Source organism: Suricata suricatta, chromosome 5 (assembly GCF_006229205.1).
Source record: "Suricata suricatta isolate VVHF042 chromosome 5, meerkat_22Aug2017_6uvM2_HiC, whole genome shotgun sequence".
Lineage (NCBI taxonomy): Eukaryota > Metazoa > Chordata > Mammalia > Carnivora > Herpestidae > Suricata > Suricata suricatta.
In genome coordinates this window covers 46,245-68,700 of record NC_043704.1, presented here as the reverse complement: position 1 = coordinate 68,700, position 22,456 = coordinate 46,245, and the positions used below count along the sequence as shown (strand labels likewise).

Below are 22,456 nucleotides of genomic sequence, written 5' to 3'. Positions count from 1 at the left end.
ATCTTATTCCAAAACCAGACAAAGACCCCACTAAAAAAGAGAATTACAGGCCAATATTCCTGATGAATGTGGATGCAAAAATTCTCAACAAGATACTAGCAAACCAAATCCAACAGTACGTTAAAATAATTATTCACCATGATCAAGTGGGATTTATTCCTGGGCTACAGTGTGGTTCAATATTCACAAATCAATCATTGTGATACACCACATTAATAAAAGAAAGGATAAGAACTATATGATCCTCTCAATAGATGCAGAAAAAGAAATTGGCAAAACCCCAGCATCCATTCTTGATAAAAACTCTCAACAAAGTAGGTAGAGATGGAACATATCACAACAGCATAAAGCCAGATATGAAAGACTCACAGCTAATATAATCCTCAGTGGGGAAAAAATGAGAGCTTTTCCTCATGGAAAAAGGAACACGATATATATATACCATATATAATATATGTATACATACATACATATATATATATATATACTCTCGTATATATATGGAATATTATTCTGCCATCAAAAAGAATGAAACCTTGCCATTGGGCAACAACATGGATGGAGGTGGAATGTATTATGCTAAGCAAAATAAGTCAGAGAGAGACAAATACCATATGATTTCACTTATATGTGTAATTTAGAAAACAAAATAGATGAATATATGCAAAGGGGAAAAAAGAAAAGAGGGAAACTAAGATATTCTTTACAGTAGAGAACAAAGAGGGTTGATGGAGGGAAGTGGATGGGAGATGGGCTAAATGGGTGATGGGCATCACTTGTGATGAGCACTGGAATGTTATATGTAAGTGATGAGTCACTAAATTCTACTCCTGAAAGCAATATTAACACTAAACATTTGGGTTTTTTTAAATTAATCTTTTAATTTACATCCAAGATAGCATATAGTGCAACAATGATTTCAAGAGTAGATTCCTTAATGCCCCTTATGCCTTTAGCCCATCCCCCCTCCCACAACCCCTCCAGTAACCCTCTGTTCTCCATACTTAAGAGTCTCTTATATTTTTGTCCCTCTTCCTTTTTTTTTTGCTTCCTTTCTCTTATGTACATCTGTTTTGTATCTTACAGTCCTCATATGAGTGAAGTCGTGTGATATTTGTCTTCCTCTGACTAATTTCCCTTAGCATGATACCCTCTAGTTCCTACACTATATGTTAAACTAATGAGAATTTATGTAAAAATTTGGACATGAAAAAAGTTTTTTGTTTTAGTTTCTATTTTTCTGCTATGAATTCATCACAGCAGTCATTACAGGCATATTTTCCTTCATGTCCATAAGCATAATTATAATAGTTGCTATCAACTTCCTGTGTAGCGTCTGGGCCTTGTTAGGGCTGGTCTCCATTGACTGCCTTTGGTTTTGAAACTTTCTTTCCTGTTTCTTCATACATATAGTAATTTTGGGTTGCATCCTTGACCAAACAAGTAATTTTGGATTTAATCCTGGACATTGTGATGATACACTGTAGATTCTTATTCTATCATGTTCCTCCAAAGATCATTGATGTTCTTATTTTGTTGAACTTGACTGAAAATGCAAAATCTGTTTCCCTTGTGATGGACAGTAGCTGAAATCTGTTTGGTTTCTTTAGGCCTTGGGTTGGCCATGTATCCCACACATACACGGTTCAGGGGTCAGCAGATTTGGGCTAAGTTTATTCAAGAATTTGAGGGCTCTTTCTCTTCAGCTCTCTTTCTAGAAGAGAGAAGTTAAAAATCTAGAAATTGTTATTTCATTTTGCAGCTGCTATGGTCACTTCACTCTTTGGTTCTCTGGTCACTGAGACCATAATTGGTAATCTGCCCAGCACCAAGGGCAGTTTTCCTTCAGACTAAAAGCAGTAAAACCCAGGAAGTTCACCTAGTGCCACTCCCTTCCTTCACGTGTTGATTCTCCAGTGACTGGTTAGTTGTTGTTTTAGAATATTTTGTCCTGAGGTTTTAGTTATAACTGTTGTTATAGCTGTTACTTATGGGAGGGCTGATGCAAAAATTACCAGCAGAACTGTTCCAGGAAAATTTCGCAAAAAGAGAATCAAATGTGGATAAATGTTCACTGTAAAAGGTATGAAGATTTAACTTTCCCTGTCCTCCAAATGGTTAATCCGTTGCCTCAACCTCACTTACTTTGTCCTGTCCTGTAGATATGAAACACTTCTTATTTGAACAATTAATTTTTCATATGTTAACGTAGATTTGTTTCTTGACACCTTGCTTCTTCATTTCTCTATCTGGTGCTAGGACAATCTGTGCTAAAGTCAGTGTTGCAGTAAGACTGGCCAGAGAATAATTTGGCATAGCCTTTCTGGAAAGCAATTTGGTAGTAGTATCAAGGGCCTTTGAAATGTTTTAAACCTTTGACCTAAAAATTCCATTCCTGAGAATTCACCTACGGAAATCAGAATAGCAGCCAGATATTTATATACAAAAGTGTTCATCACAATGCCTTCATAATAATGGAAAAAACCTTCCCTAATTTCAGTATTTAATAAAAGGGTATGATGTATCAAACCAGGAGTATACTATAATGTCATAAGGATATTTATGGATACTTTTGATATGAGAAACTGCTTTCAACTTATTCTTACGTGGAAAAACCAGAATCTAAAACTATATATAGGATGTAATTTCAAGTATAAAATTAAATATGAGCTAAAACATACCTCAAGGAAATACATCAATATATTGACAACGACTTCTCTGAGTAGTTGAATAACAGCTGATTCTCATTTCACTTTTGCAATGTTTTTCATTTTCTAAAGTTTCTAGACTGGGCATGTATTACTTTTATACTCAATGAAAGGAACGTTACTCAACAAAACTACTGGATTCTAAATATCTGGCTTAGCGAATCCCTGGAGTAATAGAGCTGATAAGAGCCATAGAAAATGCACACTGCAGCTCTCTTATTTTTGCAAGACAGCAAACTGAGGCACATTGATGAGGTGCTTTATCTGAGGCCAGGGTGAAGTCAAGCTCAGAATCCAAGTGATTTGATGCAGTTCTATAATTTCCTGTGATCTAAGCATTATTCAGGAAGGCTGCAGGCTCCAGAAGCAGGAAAGTTTTGTTATGTGTGGCATATTTTGGCATTACCATCTTTCTGGTCACTGTTCAAAATATGACACTAATTAGACCTGGGCCAGATAACTTATCTAGGCTTTTTCATCATTCCCTACATTTCCATCCTGACCATCTATGTTACACATGAATGCCATAGATCCAAATGGGGTCTGGCCATGCAGGTTCACATGCTGAAAAAGAACATTTCATGGTCTTAACGTGCTGGTAACAATTAGACTCCTCTTGTTTGTATGCACATTACGGCTCACAAAGCATGTTGCAGATGGATGAGAAAGTGGCCATGAAACCCTTGCTTTACTTGGAAGCAAGTGGCAGATTTGTTGCCCAGAACGTGTCCCCTACTGAGGAGAGGATACAGAGTGAGAGCTTTGTTTCTCTTCCTCCCTAAAAACCACGTTACCAGTGCAGAAAGACAGGCTGAAGAAATGGCATTTCTGAGGAGAGACACATGGTCAGGTTTCTGCAGAGGGCAATGGGAAGCTGTGACTTCAAATTCAGAATTTGAGTTCTGGGTAATTCTGGGAATTTCCTGGGAATTCTCTGTAAGCAGTGTTCAGAGCCTCAACAGGAACAGCCATTTTGGCATAGGCCCGAGGAGACAGGTGTACGAGAATCGGCGAGCCAGGCGAATCCGAGAATTAGGCATAAAGCCCTGTTTGTGGTTCTCTTAGGCGGTAAGGGTGCGCACACGTAAGTGCGGATTCTCGGCTCAGCGGAGCAGGCGAGTCCATTACAAAAGACAAAGCCACACGTGGATGCTTGTGCTAGTCTCTGCCTCCCGGCCTCTGCCAGCCTCACCGGGACACGGGATCCACCGGCTGAACCGCGGGCGGCAAGGCGCCCCTCGCCCCGCGGCTCTGCGGTTCCTGAGACCGCGGCCCACGGGACTTAAGCTGGAGACGAGCTGCGGCTTTACCCGGCCTCGGAGAAGCGGGGCGGCCTCGAGCTACCGACCGGAAGCTGGAGGAAAGCGTGCCCTCCGAGGCACCCCTGAGGCAGGCTCTCAGACCCTCCCTTCCGGTTCCCCTTTGCACCAGCTGTAGCGTCGGGGCCTTTGGTTACCTTTCACGATCACACTTCCGTCCGGGCCTTGCCTGTACGACAGGCTCCTCACAGGGGGACCTCAAGGACGTCATTTCCGTCGCCGCGCCGTCGCGCCCTCGTGTACGGTACCCCCCCCCCCCCGGGCCCGCACTCACGTCAGGGCCCGCTGCCGGGCGACGATGCAGTCGGGCCGGCCGCCGCGGAACACCAGGCGGGCGTTGGACTGCACCCACAGCCAGCCGGCCTGCTTGGTGAGCAGCCGGAACACCGTGAGGCCGCTCTCGCCCGTCCTCATCACTGCGGAGGGAGAGCCGCGCTCGCACCGGGCCGGTCGCGCCCCTGCCCTCCCTCGGGCCCTCCGCAGGGCGGGTGCAGGGAGGGCAGGGGTTGCCCAGCTCCGCGGGAGGGCGCCCCCGGGACTCACTCCGCACGTGATTCTCGGCGCAGTGCATCATGTCTGCCGCGTGGATGAACTGGTAGCCGGATCCTCTCCTGCAGAGCTCGCTGTCGGTGTAGCCCAGGACCACTTTGCCTCTGTGCGGAGCACACACCGCACGCCCTTAGGTCACAGCCGTGCTGCCCGTCCCTCAAGCCCCTCACGCTTCTCCTTCGCGGGCCTCTCTGCCGTGCGCCCACCCCCGAAGCCCGCAGGAGCAGCCTTCCTCAGGGCGCTCCGGCTTGGCAGGGGTACTTGTCCTGCCGCAGGCTGCAGCGGGACCTTTCAGGAGGCCTCCGCACTGACAAGATGGGCTCGGACACGTCTACCACACTTGTAATCCAACATGCCTGCACCGTGGCGCAGGGCTCTGTACCTAAAATTACGCACGAGGGAGAACAAGAGAACTTTTAAGGAGACGCCCCACAGCTTTCATCAGAGGGCTCTGTGACTTCCCAGCGTGCTAAGGACCAGCCTTGGAGTAAGAAATAAAACGTGCATATTATAGTAGTAACAATACATTGAATCACTTGCTCCTAAACCAGTGCTGTCTAGAATGTGTTCTAAGGGGCATGTTAATGGATTTCCCCAAGAAAGGTTCAGTGGTCAAAATTTGGGGAAAGTTGGGTCAAAGCCAACTAAATTAGATTTTTCATAGTGGGATTTGGGGGTTCACAATGATTAGTTATTAGAAGTCTCTGAGAGGGAGAAAAGTATCACTACGCATTTGCTATCTGCATCACAGTAACCTAATCCCCATATTCCTGCATGGAAGGTTTGTTACGCGCCCCCCCCCCCCCCTAAGCAGCATCTTTTTAACTGACATCATAGAACCTGTTCGGACAGGATTGGCCAATTGTTCTTGGCTTGTCTTTGGTTCTAGACTCAGGATTTGGGCCATAACTAGCCTTGGAGCACTCTTGGTACCCTAGGAGTCACAATTTCTGGTCAGAGGGATGTACCTGGAATCACAGGCTATAGGTGTGAAATCCAATTTGTGTTTTGTTTGGAAAAGAAATGTTTTGTTTTGGAGCTCCAGGATGGTGAGTGGCTGGCGAGGTGTTGCAATGGCAAACAGGGTGAGTTGAGGAGACATGAGGATGCCATCTTCTGACCTGTTGTTCTGCCCAGGGAGGAATTTAAGATGGCCGTGGAAATTCAGCTCCTAGAAAAAGCAGACCCCAAGTGTAATGAGAAAAGAGAAGAGGATGTTAAGTAGCTAAAACAGTTGATAGAACTTTCCCTTTTTGGAACCCAGAGGGTCCAGTATCTTCCTTGTAGATGAACAGGTAGGATTCCTCAGTATAGATTTGTGCAGGCTTGGAGCCTTCTCATTTTGCTCTACCCATCTGGCCCTGATCGCTTTTCATGGCCTCTCCATCCTCCCTTAGATCCTTGACCCATACAGCCTTTTGCATAGAGCTGCAGAATTGACTGAGCTGTGAGAGGGTATACAATTCCAGTAATTGATAGGCACTTTTAGCTGACTTGGGGGCGTGGTGAAAAAGATGTATGTTAACAACCTGAGTTCACCAGGGATTTCCACTTAGGAGTGTACTGTAGGTAACAGGTGTAACTGAATACCAAGTCAACATATCCCATATCTTAACCAGGCAGAGGAATGTTCAAAAAACAATCTGGTATTCTGAAATAGCAGTGAGCTGAAGGCCAGGTGGCCTTTCCTGGGATGGTAAGGAAGCCTGGCTCACCCCTTAGACAGTGTTCCATCTGAGCAGAGCCATATGCACTGTTGTAGGAAGTTCCTGAGCCTGTAAGGTTAGTGTGATTACCAGAAACCCGGATGAGTTGTCCAGTAGGCAGCGGAACCGACAGACAAAACTTCTTTCCAGATGGGAGGGGTCCTCCGAGAGCTGATGCTGCAGGCTGTCCGTGGGGGTGCCACTAAGTGAGAGAAAGTTCTCTCCAGGCAGAGCTGGGAAGACAGACAGATGAGGAAGCTCTTCCAGAATACTCTTCATCACAGAACCAAAATATCTATAGTTTTGGAAGAAGCTGGGGGGTGGAGAGAATGTGGAGTCACAAGCCCTGTGGCCCAGTGACCATGCCTTGCAGTGTCACGAGGATCAAGTTAAAAATGAGATGCTGTACATATGTATCCAGGAACCCTATGTGCTCTGCTGTTGAAATACACCTTAGAACCAACCGCTTCTCATCACTTCTACTTCTGTTGTGCTGGCCAGTCTCTCATTATCCGCTGGGCAGACCGTCTAGGTTGAGAACAGCATGTAGTCTACGGCCATACCACCCTGAATGCGCCTGATCTCGTCTGCTCTCGGAAGCTAAGCAGGGTCGGGCCTGCTTAGTACTTAGTACTTGGATGGGAGAACAGCATGTACCCTGAACCCAGGGGGGTTGTGTGAACCTGGGCAGGTTATTTAACATCACCATTGGCCCAAGTTTTCTTATCTGACTTTAAATAAAGTTATTATGAGAACTACATTTATATATGTAAAGCACCTGGAATAGTGCTTGGCACATTTTAACCTCTATATAAATTGGCTCTCATCATTTTTTCTTATTTTAACTTTGCCATAGCCTTCTACCTGCTTCCGCCCCTGCCCCTCTAGTCTGCTCTCCTAGTTGCCAGAGTAACTTTAAAATAAAGGTCAGATCATGTCAACTTTCCTTTTAGAACTCTGCAGCGGCTTCCTACTTCGAAGTCTATAGTGGCCTGCCAGGTCTGATTCCCGCCCTGCACCCATTCCCACGCAGTCACCTGCCGGTTTCCCATTCGCTCTCTGAGGCCTTTGCAGTGGCCTCCTTGTCATTCCTCCTCCATGCTAAGTGCACTTCCGCCTCAGGGACTTGGCGCTCATGCTGTTTCTTGCACCTGCACTGCCCTCCTCCACTTATCCATAAAAAGGGAGGCCACTTTCACTTGCTTGGGAGTGCTGGTTCAGCTTGCTCTCTTCCCTGTCCTTGGGGTTTGTAGTCTTTGCAAAGGATAATAAAGAAAGAACCAAAGTTCTGGGTCAAATAGAAAAGTACTATTGAAGCTTCACTAGAAAGTCAAAGAGGCAAAAACCAAATTTGTTAACTTTTGCTATAATTCTCAACCTGACAAGTCTGATTATAGTTGTGCTGATGGTTTTCCCTTTGTCAAATGAAAATTGATTTGTCTAGACTTTATCCTCCTGCAGAATAAAAGTGTAGCAGGCTAGGGAGGAACAAAGGCGGGTTTATGATCTGATAAATTTTACACTTTTGTAATCTCCTTTAATAAAACCCCTAGCACAGTTCCTGGCACATGGGACCCCCTCAATAAATGTTAGAACACATACACACATGTATAAAGCACACATCAACTTGAAATTGGATTCACTGGGTGGTCTTCAGATGTTTTTCTGCCATTTTTATAGCACTGAATTAAAATTCTACTTGTATTTTGAAAAAATTATGCATATATTTATAAATACGTAGGTAGACTGTTAATATGCTTTCTGCTACTACAGAGGTATAAGGGTATAAAAGATATTGAAAAACATGAAATTATATGCAAAATTCCAGAGTATTCACTGTTAAGGACGTAACTCAAACTTGACAGTGTCAGGCAGTGTACAAAAATCTGAGCTTCACACTTCTGCTCCTTTCTCTTTTGATCCTAGCCAGTCTACATGGCAGGGGTGGAGATACAGAACCCGCACAGAGGTGCCAAGGTCAATGCTGAGGACAGGGTTCTTCAATGAGCTGATAATCTTACGGGAAAGAAAAAAGTGAGGTCCTATTTTATGATAAGTAAATTTACTCTGCTGGATTTATGGTTAGTTATGGCAGAGCCTTGTGCAAAAGGTCTGAAGTAGGAGCAGGCTTTGAAGACAAATGGACTAAAATCATAGCAGCCAAAGCCGAATTGAGTTAAAGCTGTGTCTTACGAAGTTACACAACCATATATTATAGTCAGTCCTGTAACGTTATTCTTGCTTTATAATTTTGGTTATCTACAAAAAAGGATATCATTAGTGTGCATTGGCAATTGGATTTATTTTTTTCCTAATTGAAATCTCTGTTTTTCGAGTATTTTTTTTTCTAACCATCCTTCATAACAAAACAGGGAAGAGTCTTTCTTTGCATCTTTTATGGATGTATTAAATGTACTTTAAATCCTTGCAAGGGGGGTCCTGTATCTGGGTTTCAAAATGGCATTTACCTGTTAAGTGACAATATTGTCTTTTGCCTGTGGTATCCCACCAGTTGGCAGAGTAACCCGTTATGGCCATAATGGCCACCTAACTTGTATACTCACTAGATACACAAATATGAGTCCCTGCCAGCTTGACCATCGTTCAGAGGACGCACGTGCCTGGGCGAGCAGGCTGTTTCCTCCAGAACGAGTCTCCTCGCTCACCAGTCACGTCCATCTGGGCGAGCATCACTCTCTCCATCTGAACGTTCATTTGTTCAGCAGCTAATGCTCGTCTCCTACACTGCTGCAGGCACTGGGACTACATCAGTGAACCAAAGTCCCTCCCTGCGTCCTCCTGGTAGTAAAATCAATAGGTACTCATGCCTCGGACATATTTTCCACTTTCTAGGAGGATCAGATGAGGTCACAGATCTGAGAGGGTTCTGAAAGATGCTTCCTGTGCCAACACACACTGCCTGATTCCTGACTGCAGCCCTTCCTTTGCTCCTCCCCTCACACGCCTGGGACGTAGTGAGTGCTCCATCAGGGCTTGATGAAATAGACATTTGAGCTGAGAAAGCCTGACTTCCTTGTCTCATTTTTTCCTTATGGACTATAAGCGTTGAAACACACGAGCAGGATTGATTTTGCATTTTGCCCGCCCTTCTCCCCCAAGCCCGGGTCCCTTACAGCGGGTGTCCTGCGTCCCCTCTCCGCTGACAGGTGCTGCATCTCGAGGCCAGAGAAACTGGCTCTGGAACATGGCTCTGTCCTCCTTGTGGATCAGCTCGAACACACTCTGATAGATGACGTCTGACTGCAAAGATCAAGGGGCAGTGTCACACTCCAGGGGATGCTTCTTGTCTTCCTGAGGCCAGGTATGACCTGTTCCCCTCCAGTGTTCCTAAGTCATGTCTAGCACCTCTGATCCTTCCAGGCACCCTGGACTCACCTGTTCTTGTCCCCCTCACCCCCATCCTGATGGTGGCTGGTGCACACTGTTTTCCACCCCTGATTTTGCACAGCCATCCTCTCAGGCTGCTGCTGTCCCCAGACTCAGAAAGCATCTGGGTGGGCACTCCCATGATGTTGGAGGCCATGTCTGTATTGTGTCTTGAAAAGAGTGGCAGTGCTTGGGGCCAAGGGAACAAGGATTTCCTAGCAGACAAGTCACAAATCATTCGCAGGGAGATGTCTGAGGTGGGGATACCCTTTGGAAGCTACTCAGTAGACCTGGTTTAAAGCTCTATGGGAGAATGTTGAGTTTCCTGGGAAGTCAGTTATAAGATCTTCTGGGTAACAACATTAAACTGGATTAGAACAAAAATCCTCATTCCAGGGAGAGCCGAGTTTGCTCTGTCATTTGTTGAAGGAGATGAGTGAATATAAATGCTAATGTAAACCCAAAAGAAACTGACTCCGGGGCGCCGGGAGTGGGGGGCTCAGTCGGTTGAGTGTCTGACTCTTGATTTCAGCTCAGGGCATGCTCTCACAGTTGTGGGAGATCCAAGCCCCATGTTGGGCTCCATGCTGAATGTGAAGCCTGCTTGGGATTCTCTCTCTCTCTTTCTCTGTCCCTCCCCTGCTTGTTCCCTCTCTGTCTCAAAGTAAATAAGTAAAAAATTTTTAAAAAAGGAAACAGGGGCGCCTGGGTGGCTCAGTCGGTTAAGCATCCGGCCTTGGCTCAGGTCATGATCTCACAGTTAGTGGATTCAAGCCCCGCATAGGCTCTGTGCCGACAGCTCAGAGCCTGGAGCCTGCTTCAGATTCTGTATCTCCCTCTCTTTCTGACCCTCCCCTGCTCACACTGTCTCTCTCTGTCTCTCAAAAATAAATTTAAAACATTAAAAAAATTAAAATTAAAAAGGAAACAGGTTTGGCAATGTAGTTACTTGAATGTGAACAAAATTTAAGATATCCTATCCTCATACAGATTTGGTAAAAACATTTTACACCTAAAGAGAATGTTAAATTGTTTTCAGACCAGTTTGCCTTGAGAAATCTTACTGTATCCCTTGTAAATTAAGCAGGTTTAATTTAAAAAATGTAATGAGTCAGGGTGTCTGGGTGGCTCAGTCAGTTAAGCATCCAACTTCAGCTCAGGTCATGATTTCATGATTCATGAGTTCGAGCCCCGCATCCAGCCGACAGCACAGCGCCTGAAGCCTGCTTCAGAGTGTGTGTCTCCCTCTCTCTCTGCCCCTCTCCCACTCATTCTCTCTCTCCCTCTCTATCTCTCCCTCTCTCTCTCCCCCCTTTCTCTCTCTCAAAAATAAACATTAAAAAAATTTAATGAGTTTCTGTACTGTTGCCTCTAGTTGTTTGAGTATGCTTTGGGATTCTTCTTAATCTTCTGAGAGGAATTAAGTGCAGCTGAAAGTTTTCTGTCAGCAATAAAAAGTTTTGCTGACCCAAATTCTATCCCAAATAAGTTATTCTTCCTCAGTCTTCCCCCTGCTTCCCTGAACCCACATACAGCATGATCTTTAGGAACCTGTTGTCTATAATCATTTTCTGCAGTAAGTTCAGGGAAAAGGAATTTTTCAGGAGCATATCCATCCCAGCATATGGCAGGGTGATAAATATTTACAAGGGTCTGGTTTAACCTGTGAAAGGACAAAGACATTGTATGGTCTCCAGGCTGGAAGGAGGGGAAGGGCCTGTGGCATGACGACTGGAGGGGAAATAACAGAGATGGCAGCATGGGGGCTGAGGCCAAGGGAGCAGGCTTCCAGGAGCCACCAGGGCAAAACACAACAGAACCGTGGAGGAATGCAGCGGTGCTCTGTCTGCCCAGCACCCAACATGCCTGGGCTCGCTGCTCTACCTGGTTGAACTGTAAAAGCCATACACAGCGCTGGTGTGGGAGAGCTGTGCGCAGAGGCCGAGGCCGCAGGCTTCTCTCCTGCTCCCACGTTGCTGTCATTCTGTCTGCACCTCTGTTCGCTGCCCCTGGAGGTTCTGCAGTGGAAAGGCATGGCAGCGGGGCGGCGCCGCCTCCCCTAGCCACACTGCACAGAGAATCCCACTGCATTTCTCTGATAGGAAGGGCTCTAGCCAAGTTTTTTTCTTTCTTTCTTTTGGCAGGTCTTTTTTATAAGCGTCCCTATCTCTGAACCCTCCCTCACATCACGTTTGTCCTCAGTAAGGCAAGGAGGTAGAAAGCTGACGGTGTGGGTGTGGCAAGTGCTCAGGCCTCAGGTCTGTCTTTGACAAATCAAACTCAGATTCTCGGCCGAAAACCAGATACAGCATAATGGCACTGACTTTTTTTCTAAAGGAAAGGTGAAAAGACTGTAAAACTCAGCAAATGTCTTTTCATCACGAGAGAGGGGTACAGTCCAGAGCTGGGGTGGCGTATGCTGCGCTCCGTAAGTGCAAGGTGTGCACGGGAATGTGTGAGGAGGGGACGAAGGGATTTTGAGTCTTCCTGTTGCCTTGAGTTCAGAACGCTTCTGCTGCTGTGGCAGTTTATGAGCCCCTACACTGCACGGCACTCTGGGCGAGCAGCGCACTTGCACAAGCACTGCGGGTTTCCGGTCCGCAGCAGCGTGCGGAGCGCAGAAAGTCTCCCCTCAGCACCAGCCACGGAAACGCCCTTCAGGCCTCCAGCTGCGTGCCGTGCAGCCGAGATGCGTCCCAGCTGTTTTCCCACTAAAGTCCACTTTGGCAGCAGCTGTAAGGCAGGCCTGCTTCTGGGAGACGGGGCTTCTCCGATGGGCAGCTTGGCCTTGAGGGCTCCCATTTGGCCTGTTCAACTTCCTTAGAGCTGTACAGTTGGCTAACTCTCCTTCCCAGGATCCGTTCAGACTTTTCAGAACATACCATTTTTACACCCTGCCAGGAGCCTCAGGAAATGGGACAGACTAAATGCTGGGATGGCTCCTAGAGGCTGGAAAAAGCCAGTGGCCAATAAGGGGGCAATACCGGAGTTGCCTGGCAGATGGCAGAGAAAGAGGCAGCAAGCCTGAGGGAAATGGGTGTACAGAACGAATGCAATTCATTAGTTCAGAAGACCCACCAGAGATTGCGTAGAATGGGAGGGCCCAGGGAAGTACCACAGGCCAAGGCTACCAGAAGTGCCCTACACTAAGAAGTTTGGTGGTAAGGTGACTGTTCTTTTCAGGTTAGGGCTGATGGTAGGAGAGGAAGACACTGAGCTGGGCTCATGAATGCTCATTGGGATGATGGAGCCCTGACGTAACAGAATCCACACAGCAGCAATTACTGACCAGAAGGCAGTAGGCTTCAATTACAGTGATGGCCAGCAAGGTAGAAGAAATTATCAAGGGGCATTGGACTACAGGGAGTTGTGGAGATGCTTAATAGAGCATGGCATCCCGAGGGGCAAAAGAGATGGGCAGCCAACGATGCTGCTGCTTAACATCTACAATTAAAGGCAACAGTGGAGGGTCAGTAGGCTGAGGGCCGTTACCTTGATGAAAAGTGACAATCCTTTGCTCAGTTTCTGGACCTGAGGCAAATTTCAGATCTGAAATCCACTGGCTGAAAAGGGGGCATGGTCCCTAGGAGGAAGGGCCCGACAATGCCATGGTAAGATATTTCCTCAAGAAACTCAAGACATTGACTGACCATACCTTCTGTCCAATAGCACCACTTTCCAAGACCTCCCTGAGATCTGATATTGCCTGTGATTTACTCTCTTGACTGGATTCGGGTTGAGGGTGGTTTCAGGAGTTTCCCCTTAACATTTTCTATTTTGATATCTCTCATTCCATGGTCCAAGGACGCAGTCTGAGGATTATATCAGCTGTCAACTAGGTTGATTCCAATTACGTGCTTAGGGAATGGGTCAGTGACCACCAAGTGGGTCCTGGAACTGTGCGGGTTTCTGTGAGCCAGACTTTAGCTGGCATCTCATGTATTATCTTGCCCCCAGACACATTCACTCTGATGTGAGGACCTTGATGGCACTGGATTCCTGGACTCGGAGCTCTTGGGAGTGAAGGTTTGTATTCCCCCCAACTAAGCCCCCATCCAGATGTGCTGAGGTGATGGCTAAGGGTGAATGGAATTCAGAATGGAGAGCAGAGGAGTGCCAGGTGCTACCTTGAGGCCAGCTGGAGTTTGTCCCACTTACCTCTTTTTTGAGGTCCCCCCAGGGAGAGAGGCTCATGGGAACCAAGGAGGATTTGCTCCCCAAACCCTGGTGGAGGAGTAGACTTGTGCCCCACAAGAAGTGAGTGTGATGGCCATGATAATGTGCCTCTTAGATTTCTGATTGAGGTTTATGTAAGGTTGCCCCCTTTGATGCACCACTTGTTTGTTTTGGGGCCACAATTCCTACAGCTTGCCCCTAGCCAGTGGCTGAGCATGGCAGGGACACCAAGGCAGGCCTGTTCCTGGGAGTAGGGGACTTGTCTGCCGGTGACTTTGGATTGAGGGTGTCCCACTGGCCCTGTACTGTGGTAGAAGACTCTTCCACCCACCCCCATTACTTTGTGGTCTCTTGCCCAGGGGTCAGACCTGCTCTCCCCAGCCCCTGCTCCCTCTTGGGTCCTCTCAGGATTTTCTCCTGGGGAATCTCTTGCTCATCTCATCTTGCCTTGGCATCTGTTTCTCAGAGGATCTCGGCTACTATGCCTTCCACTGGATGAAGAAACCAGTGCTCTGGGGAAGGCTCAGTCAAAGACATGATATACATGTGTGGGACTGAGATGGAGACCCAGATCTTCGAAATTCCATTACAGTCCCGTGTAGACAAGCGTTACATGGCCATGTCTCACCCCCTAGATTTGCCAGACTCTTCAACTGAAAAACAAAACCACTCACTTGATGAAATCCCAAGTAGTCCTGGACTGTGGGAGAGACGTAGAAAACATAGCCATCTTCTGTAACTGCCATGAGGAAGCCATTGAGGGCCTGGGGAGAGACAGAGAAGAGTTAGTTCAGAGTTTTCCTCATTCCTGTCTCGTGGAGCCCCCGAGGGCTGGGATCAGGGTTGTTAGGTGTTTCTGTGAGCTTCCTTGTGGTGTGGAATGGTCACTTTTAAAGTAGGGCCTGGGATATCTGGTTACAAATATCTGCTCACTCAAGCCAGCCCTCAAAAGAAGGTGTGTGTGTGTGTGTGTGTGTGTGTGTGTGTGTGTGCGTGTGCGCGTGCGCGTGCGTGTTTGCGCGGGCGTGTGTGGCATCAAAGTAGAGCCAAATTCCAGCTTCAGTCTATTGAGAACACTACAAATTGAACAATTAAACAAATACACATGCACAAGTTCTTTTTTCCCCCTTGCATCTCTGTTGTGGGTCCCACCCTTTGGTTAAACAAATCCATGGAAGGCTTCTCATCTGTAGTAGATGACAAAACGGCTCTATGTTCTCTATCAGCTGAGGCTGCATGCTGGTCTTACCCTGACAGGTGGCTAAAAAAATTGCTTATTGATCCTCCAACCCCTTCTGGGAGCCACCCTATTAGAAACTCCCAGAATTTACATTTTTAACCATTTATCCTGGGGAATCCTGAGGAGGCATCCAATCTTAAGATATGGTTTCAGTTGTGACTGAGATGCATTTTAATTTTAAGCTTTCAGTTGGAAACATTTTTCCATACTCACTTTAAGGGAAACATACCTGTGGTTTAAAGCCATTCCCCACCCTCAACATTTCCAGGTAAAAATTACACACAAATGCTCATTAGGAAAAACCGGATTTATTCAGTGGTATTTATTGAACACTCATGTTCCCAAATATAAGAGCTGTTCTCCCCAGTGGAGGATGGCAGAAACCCCAGATAGGTTTGAGGGTTTGAGGGGCTTTATAGAAAATATTTTTATGTCTCTGAACACTTCAGAGTTCTGAGGAAATCTTACTGAAACCTGGGAACATGGGGTCATCCTGGCTTGTAAAACTGTAGACAGTGGTCTTACTGTTACCCTAGAAAGGTTTATTCACATTGAAAATGGTTAGAATAGTAACTCAGGATCCTTCCCAAGGGGTTTCTCCTTCTTTTCAGGAGGGGAGGGGAGTAGCTTGTGTTTAAATGTCTAAATCAGTATTTTTGCATCCTTGCCCATAATATAGGCTCAAAAGAGTAGGGTAAACTCCACTTTTATCTCATTGCCTAAGCACAAGGAATGGGGGCTCTGGGGAACCACATGATTGTTGTTTGCTTGTAAGTAAATAATAGTTAATATATTCTGCTCCAGAAACCTCATGGTATGCATTTAGGATTGTGGAAATAAACGAACACTAACCAAATGAGAAAAGCAGAGGCTATTCAGAGCTTGCTAGAGCAAGGGAGTCATCCATGGTCACTTGAGTTTTAGGAGAGACTCAAAAGCAGAGGAGTAGGAAAGCTTCATGGGGAAAAAGGGGATGGCTTCAGGTGGGGCCTGTGTGGAGGCTGTGGACATGCGGAGGCTGAATATGGCTGACTAGAGGCAGAGCCTACTGTGTGTGGTTAGGGGAGCATATTGGCTTTCTCTCATTGGTTGGAAGTTAGAAGGAGGGAGAACAATTAGGGAAGCTGTCACTTATTCATCAAGTCCTGGCCATTCTGGTCTGATTGTTACAGAAGTCACTGGCCTGCTTCCTGAAAGCTACTAGAGATAGCAGTCTGGTTTTCTAGAAGTCTGACTTAAAGCAGGCTTTCTTCTGGGATAAATGTTTATTGTAGACAAGGGTTTGGTTTCCTGGGAGGGCTGCTGCAGCTTGTGAGTCAGAGTTCTATTTTTATATATGGCCTGGCCATTGTCTGTTTGTATATTCAGTCTCCTAGGGCAAGTGTAATAGAGTTAATGAAAGATTAATAGTCTCTTTCTGGGTAAGATCTAAGAAGTGATTATTTGGTGAGTCTAGCCAGAGGATGCCTGTGACCTGTCACAGTGTTTTCTCAGCCCAGAGAGGTGGTAGGAGAGACTAGTGGTTAGGAATAAGGAAGCCAGAGGGACCGCAGGGATGCATGTTCAGAGACCAGGAGGGAACAGGAGCCCCTCAGAAGTTGCCAGCATAGACAGCTCTGATCAGATGCCTTCCACCCTCCGAACTTTCACACTATGCAAGTCCCCATGCACTTAGATCAACTTCAAGAAAGAGAATAGGGAATTCATGAACCAACAGAGGCTTAAAGTATTAAGTTTTAGAAAGACAGAGGAAGCTATGGTTCCTGCACACCTCAGTTTGCGGCCAGAGATGGCCTCTCCCACTCATGATGATGATGATGGTGGTGACGACGACAGTGGTCATAACCGTGCTGCTGGAGAAACTCACGTCCTCCTTTCTCCTTATTACGGTGTTACTATATAATCATATCTGTCATTGTTTTGGTTACTTTCCATCTGCTCTCAAACTCTTTGCTCTTATGATTCATGGAACTCAAGTGGGCAAATTATAAACCTCTTAAAAGTCAATTTTCTGCCTCCTCTATGTCTGCGCCGTCACTTTTCCTCACTCTACATTCATGACCATGAATCTTAAATGGCCCCCGGGGCTACTTAAAAGTCCTGTTATGTTTCCTGCTCCATTCACTCTTTCATTCTCTTAGGTGAATATTTCACACCTTACCTCTCTTCTCAAATCTGCAACACCTCCTTTCCTGTCTCACTCTCTGCCTTGCTTCCTATTGCACTGAAAATAGAAAGCAGTCAGCAGAAAATGATAAGCTCCCACCACCTCTTCCTGTCTATGTTTATTTGGGCCCATAGACTTTGCATTCCCCCTTGTTTCAGAAGGCAAACTCTTAATCCTCCAAGACAAGCCCAACCTTTCCACACACTGGTACACTAGATCCTACCCCCACCTTCTCAGGCGTTCTAAACAATGCAAAAATATGTCCTAATACTCTGTTATTTCTATGGATTGGGAAAAGGGAAATTCAAACAATTAAGCAGTTCTTACATAGGAGGTCTGAGAACAATGCAGATTATAAATCTGGTATTTAAAAACAACTCGACATTTTTCAGGTAAATAAAGGATGACAATTTTGGAAAAATAAAATAACATACCTCAGTCCTATCTTACAGGATACAGAAATAAAATCCAGCAGGACTGCCTGAATCTATGAACTTAAAAAAAAAAAAACCTTTGACTATTCTGTTTCTCCATGGAAGTAGTAGTAAGTGGTACCAATCAGCATACAACCCTTTTGTTTTTAAATTGATGTATCAGAACACAGAGAAATGCACAGACATTAAGGATATGGTTTGATGAGGTTTTGGCAAATGCATTCATTTTCCTTACCCACATATAGAACAAGTTCACTCGTGACTTTTCTAGTCAATCTCTACTCTTCATTCCTAATGAGGTGCCCACTATTTTGATTTCTAGCAACATATACTAGTGTTGTGTGTTTTATAATTTCATATAAATGGACGTAGTGTATGTTCTTGTGCCTGCATTTTTTATCTGACATAAGGTTTTTGGAGGCTTATGCATGTTGAATGTATCAGTGATTCCTTCTTATTGTTAAGCAGTATTTCATTACACCAACATACCATAATTTGTTTATCCATTTTCCTGGTTTACAAAAATCTGACTATGATAATTTGGGTTCTTTTGTATTTATCTTGCTTCAATTTAATTGTGCCTTATGGCTCTTTGGGTTGGTATTTTTTATCAAGGTTGGAAAAATTCCAACCATTATTCAAATATTTTTTCTACCCAATCTTTACCTTTCTCCGTTTCTTTTGTAACTCCAGTTGCATGTGTGCTAGACTGCTTGTTAGTGTTACAGAAGCTACAGAGACTATTTTTAATTTTCTTCTGTATATTTTATGATTCAATGTGGATACTTGCCATTGGCTTGTCTTCAAATCCACCTATCTTTTCTTCTGCTGAATATAATCTGTTGTGAGCCCATCAAATCATTTTCTATTTAGATATGCTATATTTTCTGTTCTAGAATTCCCATCTGGTTCTTTTTTATAGTTTCTATTTTTCTATTAAAATTTCTTATGTTATTTTTATGTCAATCTTTCCTTTTAAATCACCGAGTGTATTTACAATAGCTATTTCAAAATGTTCATCTGAGAATTACAGCTTTGGTGTCATTTCTAGATCTGTCTTATTTTTTTTTATTAATTATGGGTCATATTTGTTTCTTTCTATGTCTAGCAGTTTTTTACTCTTTATATATTTTGGATACTTGCTAACCTTTTATCAGATATGTCATTTGCAATGATTTCCACATTCATCACATTCCATAGGTTACCTTTTAGTTTTATTGATTGTTTTCTTTGCTGTGCAGAAGCTTTTCTCTTGATACACTCCCAAGAGTTTATTTTTGCTTTTGTTTCCCTTGCTTCAGGATACATATCTAGAAAAAAGTTGCTATGGCCTGTGTCAGAGAAGTTACTGCCTGGCTTTTTCCTAGGATTTTTATGGTTTCAGGTCTTACATTTAGGTCTTTCATCCATTTGAATTTATTTTTGTGTGTGGTTTAAGAAAGTGGTCTAGTTTCATTCATTTGCATGTTGCTATCCACTTTCCCCTAGACCATTTGTTGAGGAGCCTATCTTTTTACCACTGGATATTCTTTCCTGAATTATCAAAGATTAATTGACCGTATAGTTGTGGGTTTTCTATTCTGTTCTATTGATCTATGTGTCTATTTTGTGCCAGTACCATATTGTTTTATACTATAACGTGAAGTCCAGAATTATAATACCTCCAGCTTTGGTTTTCTTCAAGATTGCTTTGAGTATTCAAGGTCTTTTGTGGTTCCATACAAGTTTTTGGATTGCTTGTTCTAACTTTGTGAAACATGCTGTTGGTATCTTGATAGGGATTGCATTAAATGCATAGATTGCTTTGGCTAGCATAGACATTTTAGTGATATTTGTTCTTCCAGTCCATGGGTATGGAGTGTCTTTCCATATCTTTGTGTCTTCTTCAATTTCTTTCATAAGTGTTTATAGTTTTCAGAGTATAGGTCCTTCACATTTTTGGTTGGGTTTATTTGTAGTTATTATTTGGGATGGAATTATAAATGAGGTTGTTTCCTTAATCTCTTTCTGCTGTTTTGTTATTGGTGTATGGAATTGTAACATTTCTGCACATTGATTTTGTATCCTGTGGCTTTACCAAATTTGTGTATCAGTTCTAGCATTTTTGTGTGTGTGTGTGTGGAATCTTTTGGGTTTTCTATATAGAAGATCATGACATCTGCAAAAAGTGAACGTTTGACTTCTTCCTTTCTTACTTGGATGCCTTTTATTTCTTTTTATTTTCTGATTGCTGAGGCTAGGACTTCCAGTATGATATTAAATAACAGTGGTGAGAGTGGACATCCCTATCTTGTTCCTGACTAGAGAGGAAAAGCTCTCAGTGTTTCCCTACTTTCCCAGCATGATATTAGCTGTGGGTTTTTCATACATGGCCTTTATGATGTTGAGTGTGTTCCATTTGTCCCTACTTTGTTGAGGGACTTTATCATGAATGGATATTGAATTTTGTCAAATGCCTTTTCTATATCTTTTGAGAGGATCATATGGTTCTTATCCTTTCTTTTATTAATGTGGTAATTATATTGATTGATTTGTGGATACTGAATCAGCCTTGCAAGCCAGGAATAAATTCCATTTGATCATGGTGATAATTCTTTTAATATAGTGTTGGATTCAACTTGCTAGTGTTTTGTTGAGAATTTTTGCATCCATGTTCATCAGGAATATTGGCCAGTAGTTCTCTTTTTTTAGTAGAGTCTGTCAGGTTTTGGATTCAGGTAATGCTGTCCTCATAGAACGAGTCTGGACATTTTCCTTCTATTTCCTTTTTCTTTCTTTCTTTTTTTTTTTTTTTAACAGTTTGAGAAGAATAAGTATTAACTCTTCTTTAAATGTTTTGTAGAATGTCCTCTGAAGACACCTGGCCCTGGACTTTTGCTGGGAGATTTTTAATTACTGATTTAATTTCTTTGCTGGTTATCAGTCTATTCAAAGTTTTCTGTTTTTTCTTGTTTCAGTTTTGGTAGTTTACATATTTATAGGAATTTATCCATTTCTTTTTTTAAAAAATTTTTAATGTTTTTTATTTATTTTTGATACAGACAGAGACAGAGCATGAGACGGGGAGGGGCAGAGAGAGAAGGAGACACAGAACCGGAAGCAGGCTCCAGGCTCTGAGCTAGCTGTCAGCACAGAGCCCAACGCAGGGCTCGAACCCACAAACGTGAGATCTGACCTGAGCCGAAGTCGGAGGATTAACCGACTGAGCCCCCCAGGTGCCCCAGAATTTATCCATTTCTTACAGATTGCCCAGTTTGTTGGCATATAATTTTTTAGAATATTCTCTTATGATTGCTTGTATTTGTGAATTCTGTGATTTTTCCTCTTTCATTCGATTTTGGACCATTTTGTTTTCATTTTCATTTTGTCTCCATGTTTTTTTTTTGTTGTTTTTTTTTTTTAGTTTCTTCTTTAATGTTCTGGTTGACCCATTCATTCTTTAGTAGGATATTCTTTAGCCTCCAAGTATTTCTGGTCTTCCCCAATTTTTTCTTGTGGTTGATTTCAAGTTTCATAGTTTTGTAGTTTAAGAATAATCATAGAATGATCTCAAACTTTTTGTACTTGTTGAGGGCTAATTTGTGTCCCAGTATATGATCTATTCTGGAGACTGTTCCATGTGCACTCTAGGAGAGTCTTTATTCTGCTGCTTTAGGATGAAATGTTCTGAAAATATCTGTGTGTACAGTATGTCATTCAAAGCCATTGTTCCCTGTTGATTTCATTGCTGTAAGTGGGGTGTTAAAGTCTCTACTATTATTGCATTATTATCAATGAATTTCTTTATGTTTGTTATTAATTGATTTATATACTTGGGTGCTTTCAAGTTGAGGGCAGAAATATTTAGAATTGTCAGATCTTCTTATTATGATATAGTGGCCTTCTGCACTCTTGTTTCAGTCTTTCGTTTAAGATCTAGTTTGCTTGGTATTAAGTATTGCTACTCTGGATTCTTTTGGTGCATATTTGCATGATAAATGTTTCTCCATCTGCTCACTTTAAATCTGTAGGTGTCTTTAGGTCTAAAATGAGTCTCTAGTAAGCAGCATATAGATGGGTCTTGTTCTTTTAATCTATTCTGAAACCCTATGTCTTTTTTTTTTAAATAATAGTTTGTTATCAAATTGGTTTCCATTTAACACCCAGTGCTTCTCCCCACAAGTGCGCCGCTCCATGACCATCGCTCTCTTCCCTCCTCCCCCTTCCCCTTCAGCCCTTGGTTCGTTTTCAGTATTCCATAGTCTCTCATGATTTATGTCCCTCTCTCTCCCCAACTCTCTTTCCCCCTTCCCCTCCCTATGGTTCTCTGTTAAGTTTCTCCTATTAGACCTGTGAGTGCTAACATATGGTATCTGTCCTTCTCCGCCTGACTTATTTTGCTTAGCATGGCACCCTCGAGGTCCATCCACGTTGCTACAAATGGCCAGATTTCATTCTTTCTCATTGCCATGTAGTACTTCATTGTTTATATAAACCACATCTTCTTGAATCATTCATCAGGTGATGGACATTTAGGCTCTTTCCATGATTTGGCTACTGTAGAAAGTGCTGCTATGAACATTGGGGTACATGTGCTCCTATGCATCAGCACTTCTGTATCCCTTGGGTAAATCCCTAGCAGTGCTATTGCTGGGTCATAGAGGAGTTCTACTGATATTTTTTTGAGGAACCTCCACACTGTTTTCCAGAGTGGCTGCACCAGTTTATATTCCCACCAACAGTGTAGGAGGGTGCCCATTTCTCCACATCCTCGCCAGCATCTATAGTCTC

The 22,456-nt window shown here is 43.8% G+C and overlaps 1 protein-coding gene across 1 annotated transcript in view; it reads right to left on the bottom strand.

The window, feature by feature from the left end:
- Positions 1 to 22,456, bottom strand: part of LOC115292511 (aryl hydrocarbon receptor-like) — a 48,511-nt gene that overhangs the window by 8,037 nt on the left and 18,018 nt on the right. Inside the window, exons 3-8 of the mRNA XM_029940584.1 lie at positions 14,520 to 14,609; positions 9,417 to 9,543; positions 6,373 to 6,515; positions 5,545 to 5,747; positions 4,571 to 4,680; positions 4,302 to 4,443 (exon numbers count right to left, since the gene is read on the bottom strand). Of these exons, the coding sequence (XP_029796444.1) occupies positions 4,302 to 4,443; positions 4,571 to 4,680; positions 5,545 to 5,747; positions 6,373 to 6,515; positions 9,417 to 9,543; positions 14,520 to 14,609 (815 nt within the window). The remainder of the gene's footprint in view (positions 1 to 4,301; positions 4,444 to 4,570; positions 4,681 to 5,544; positions 5,748 to 6,372; positions 6,516 to 9,416; positions 9,544 to 14,519; positions 14,610 to 22,456) is intronic.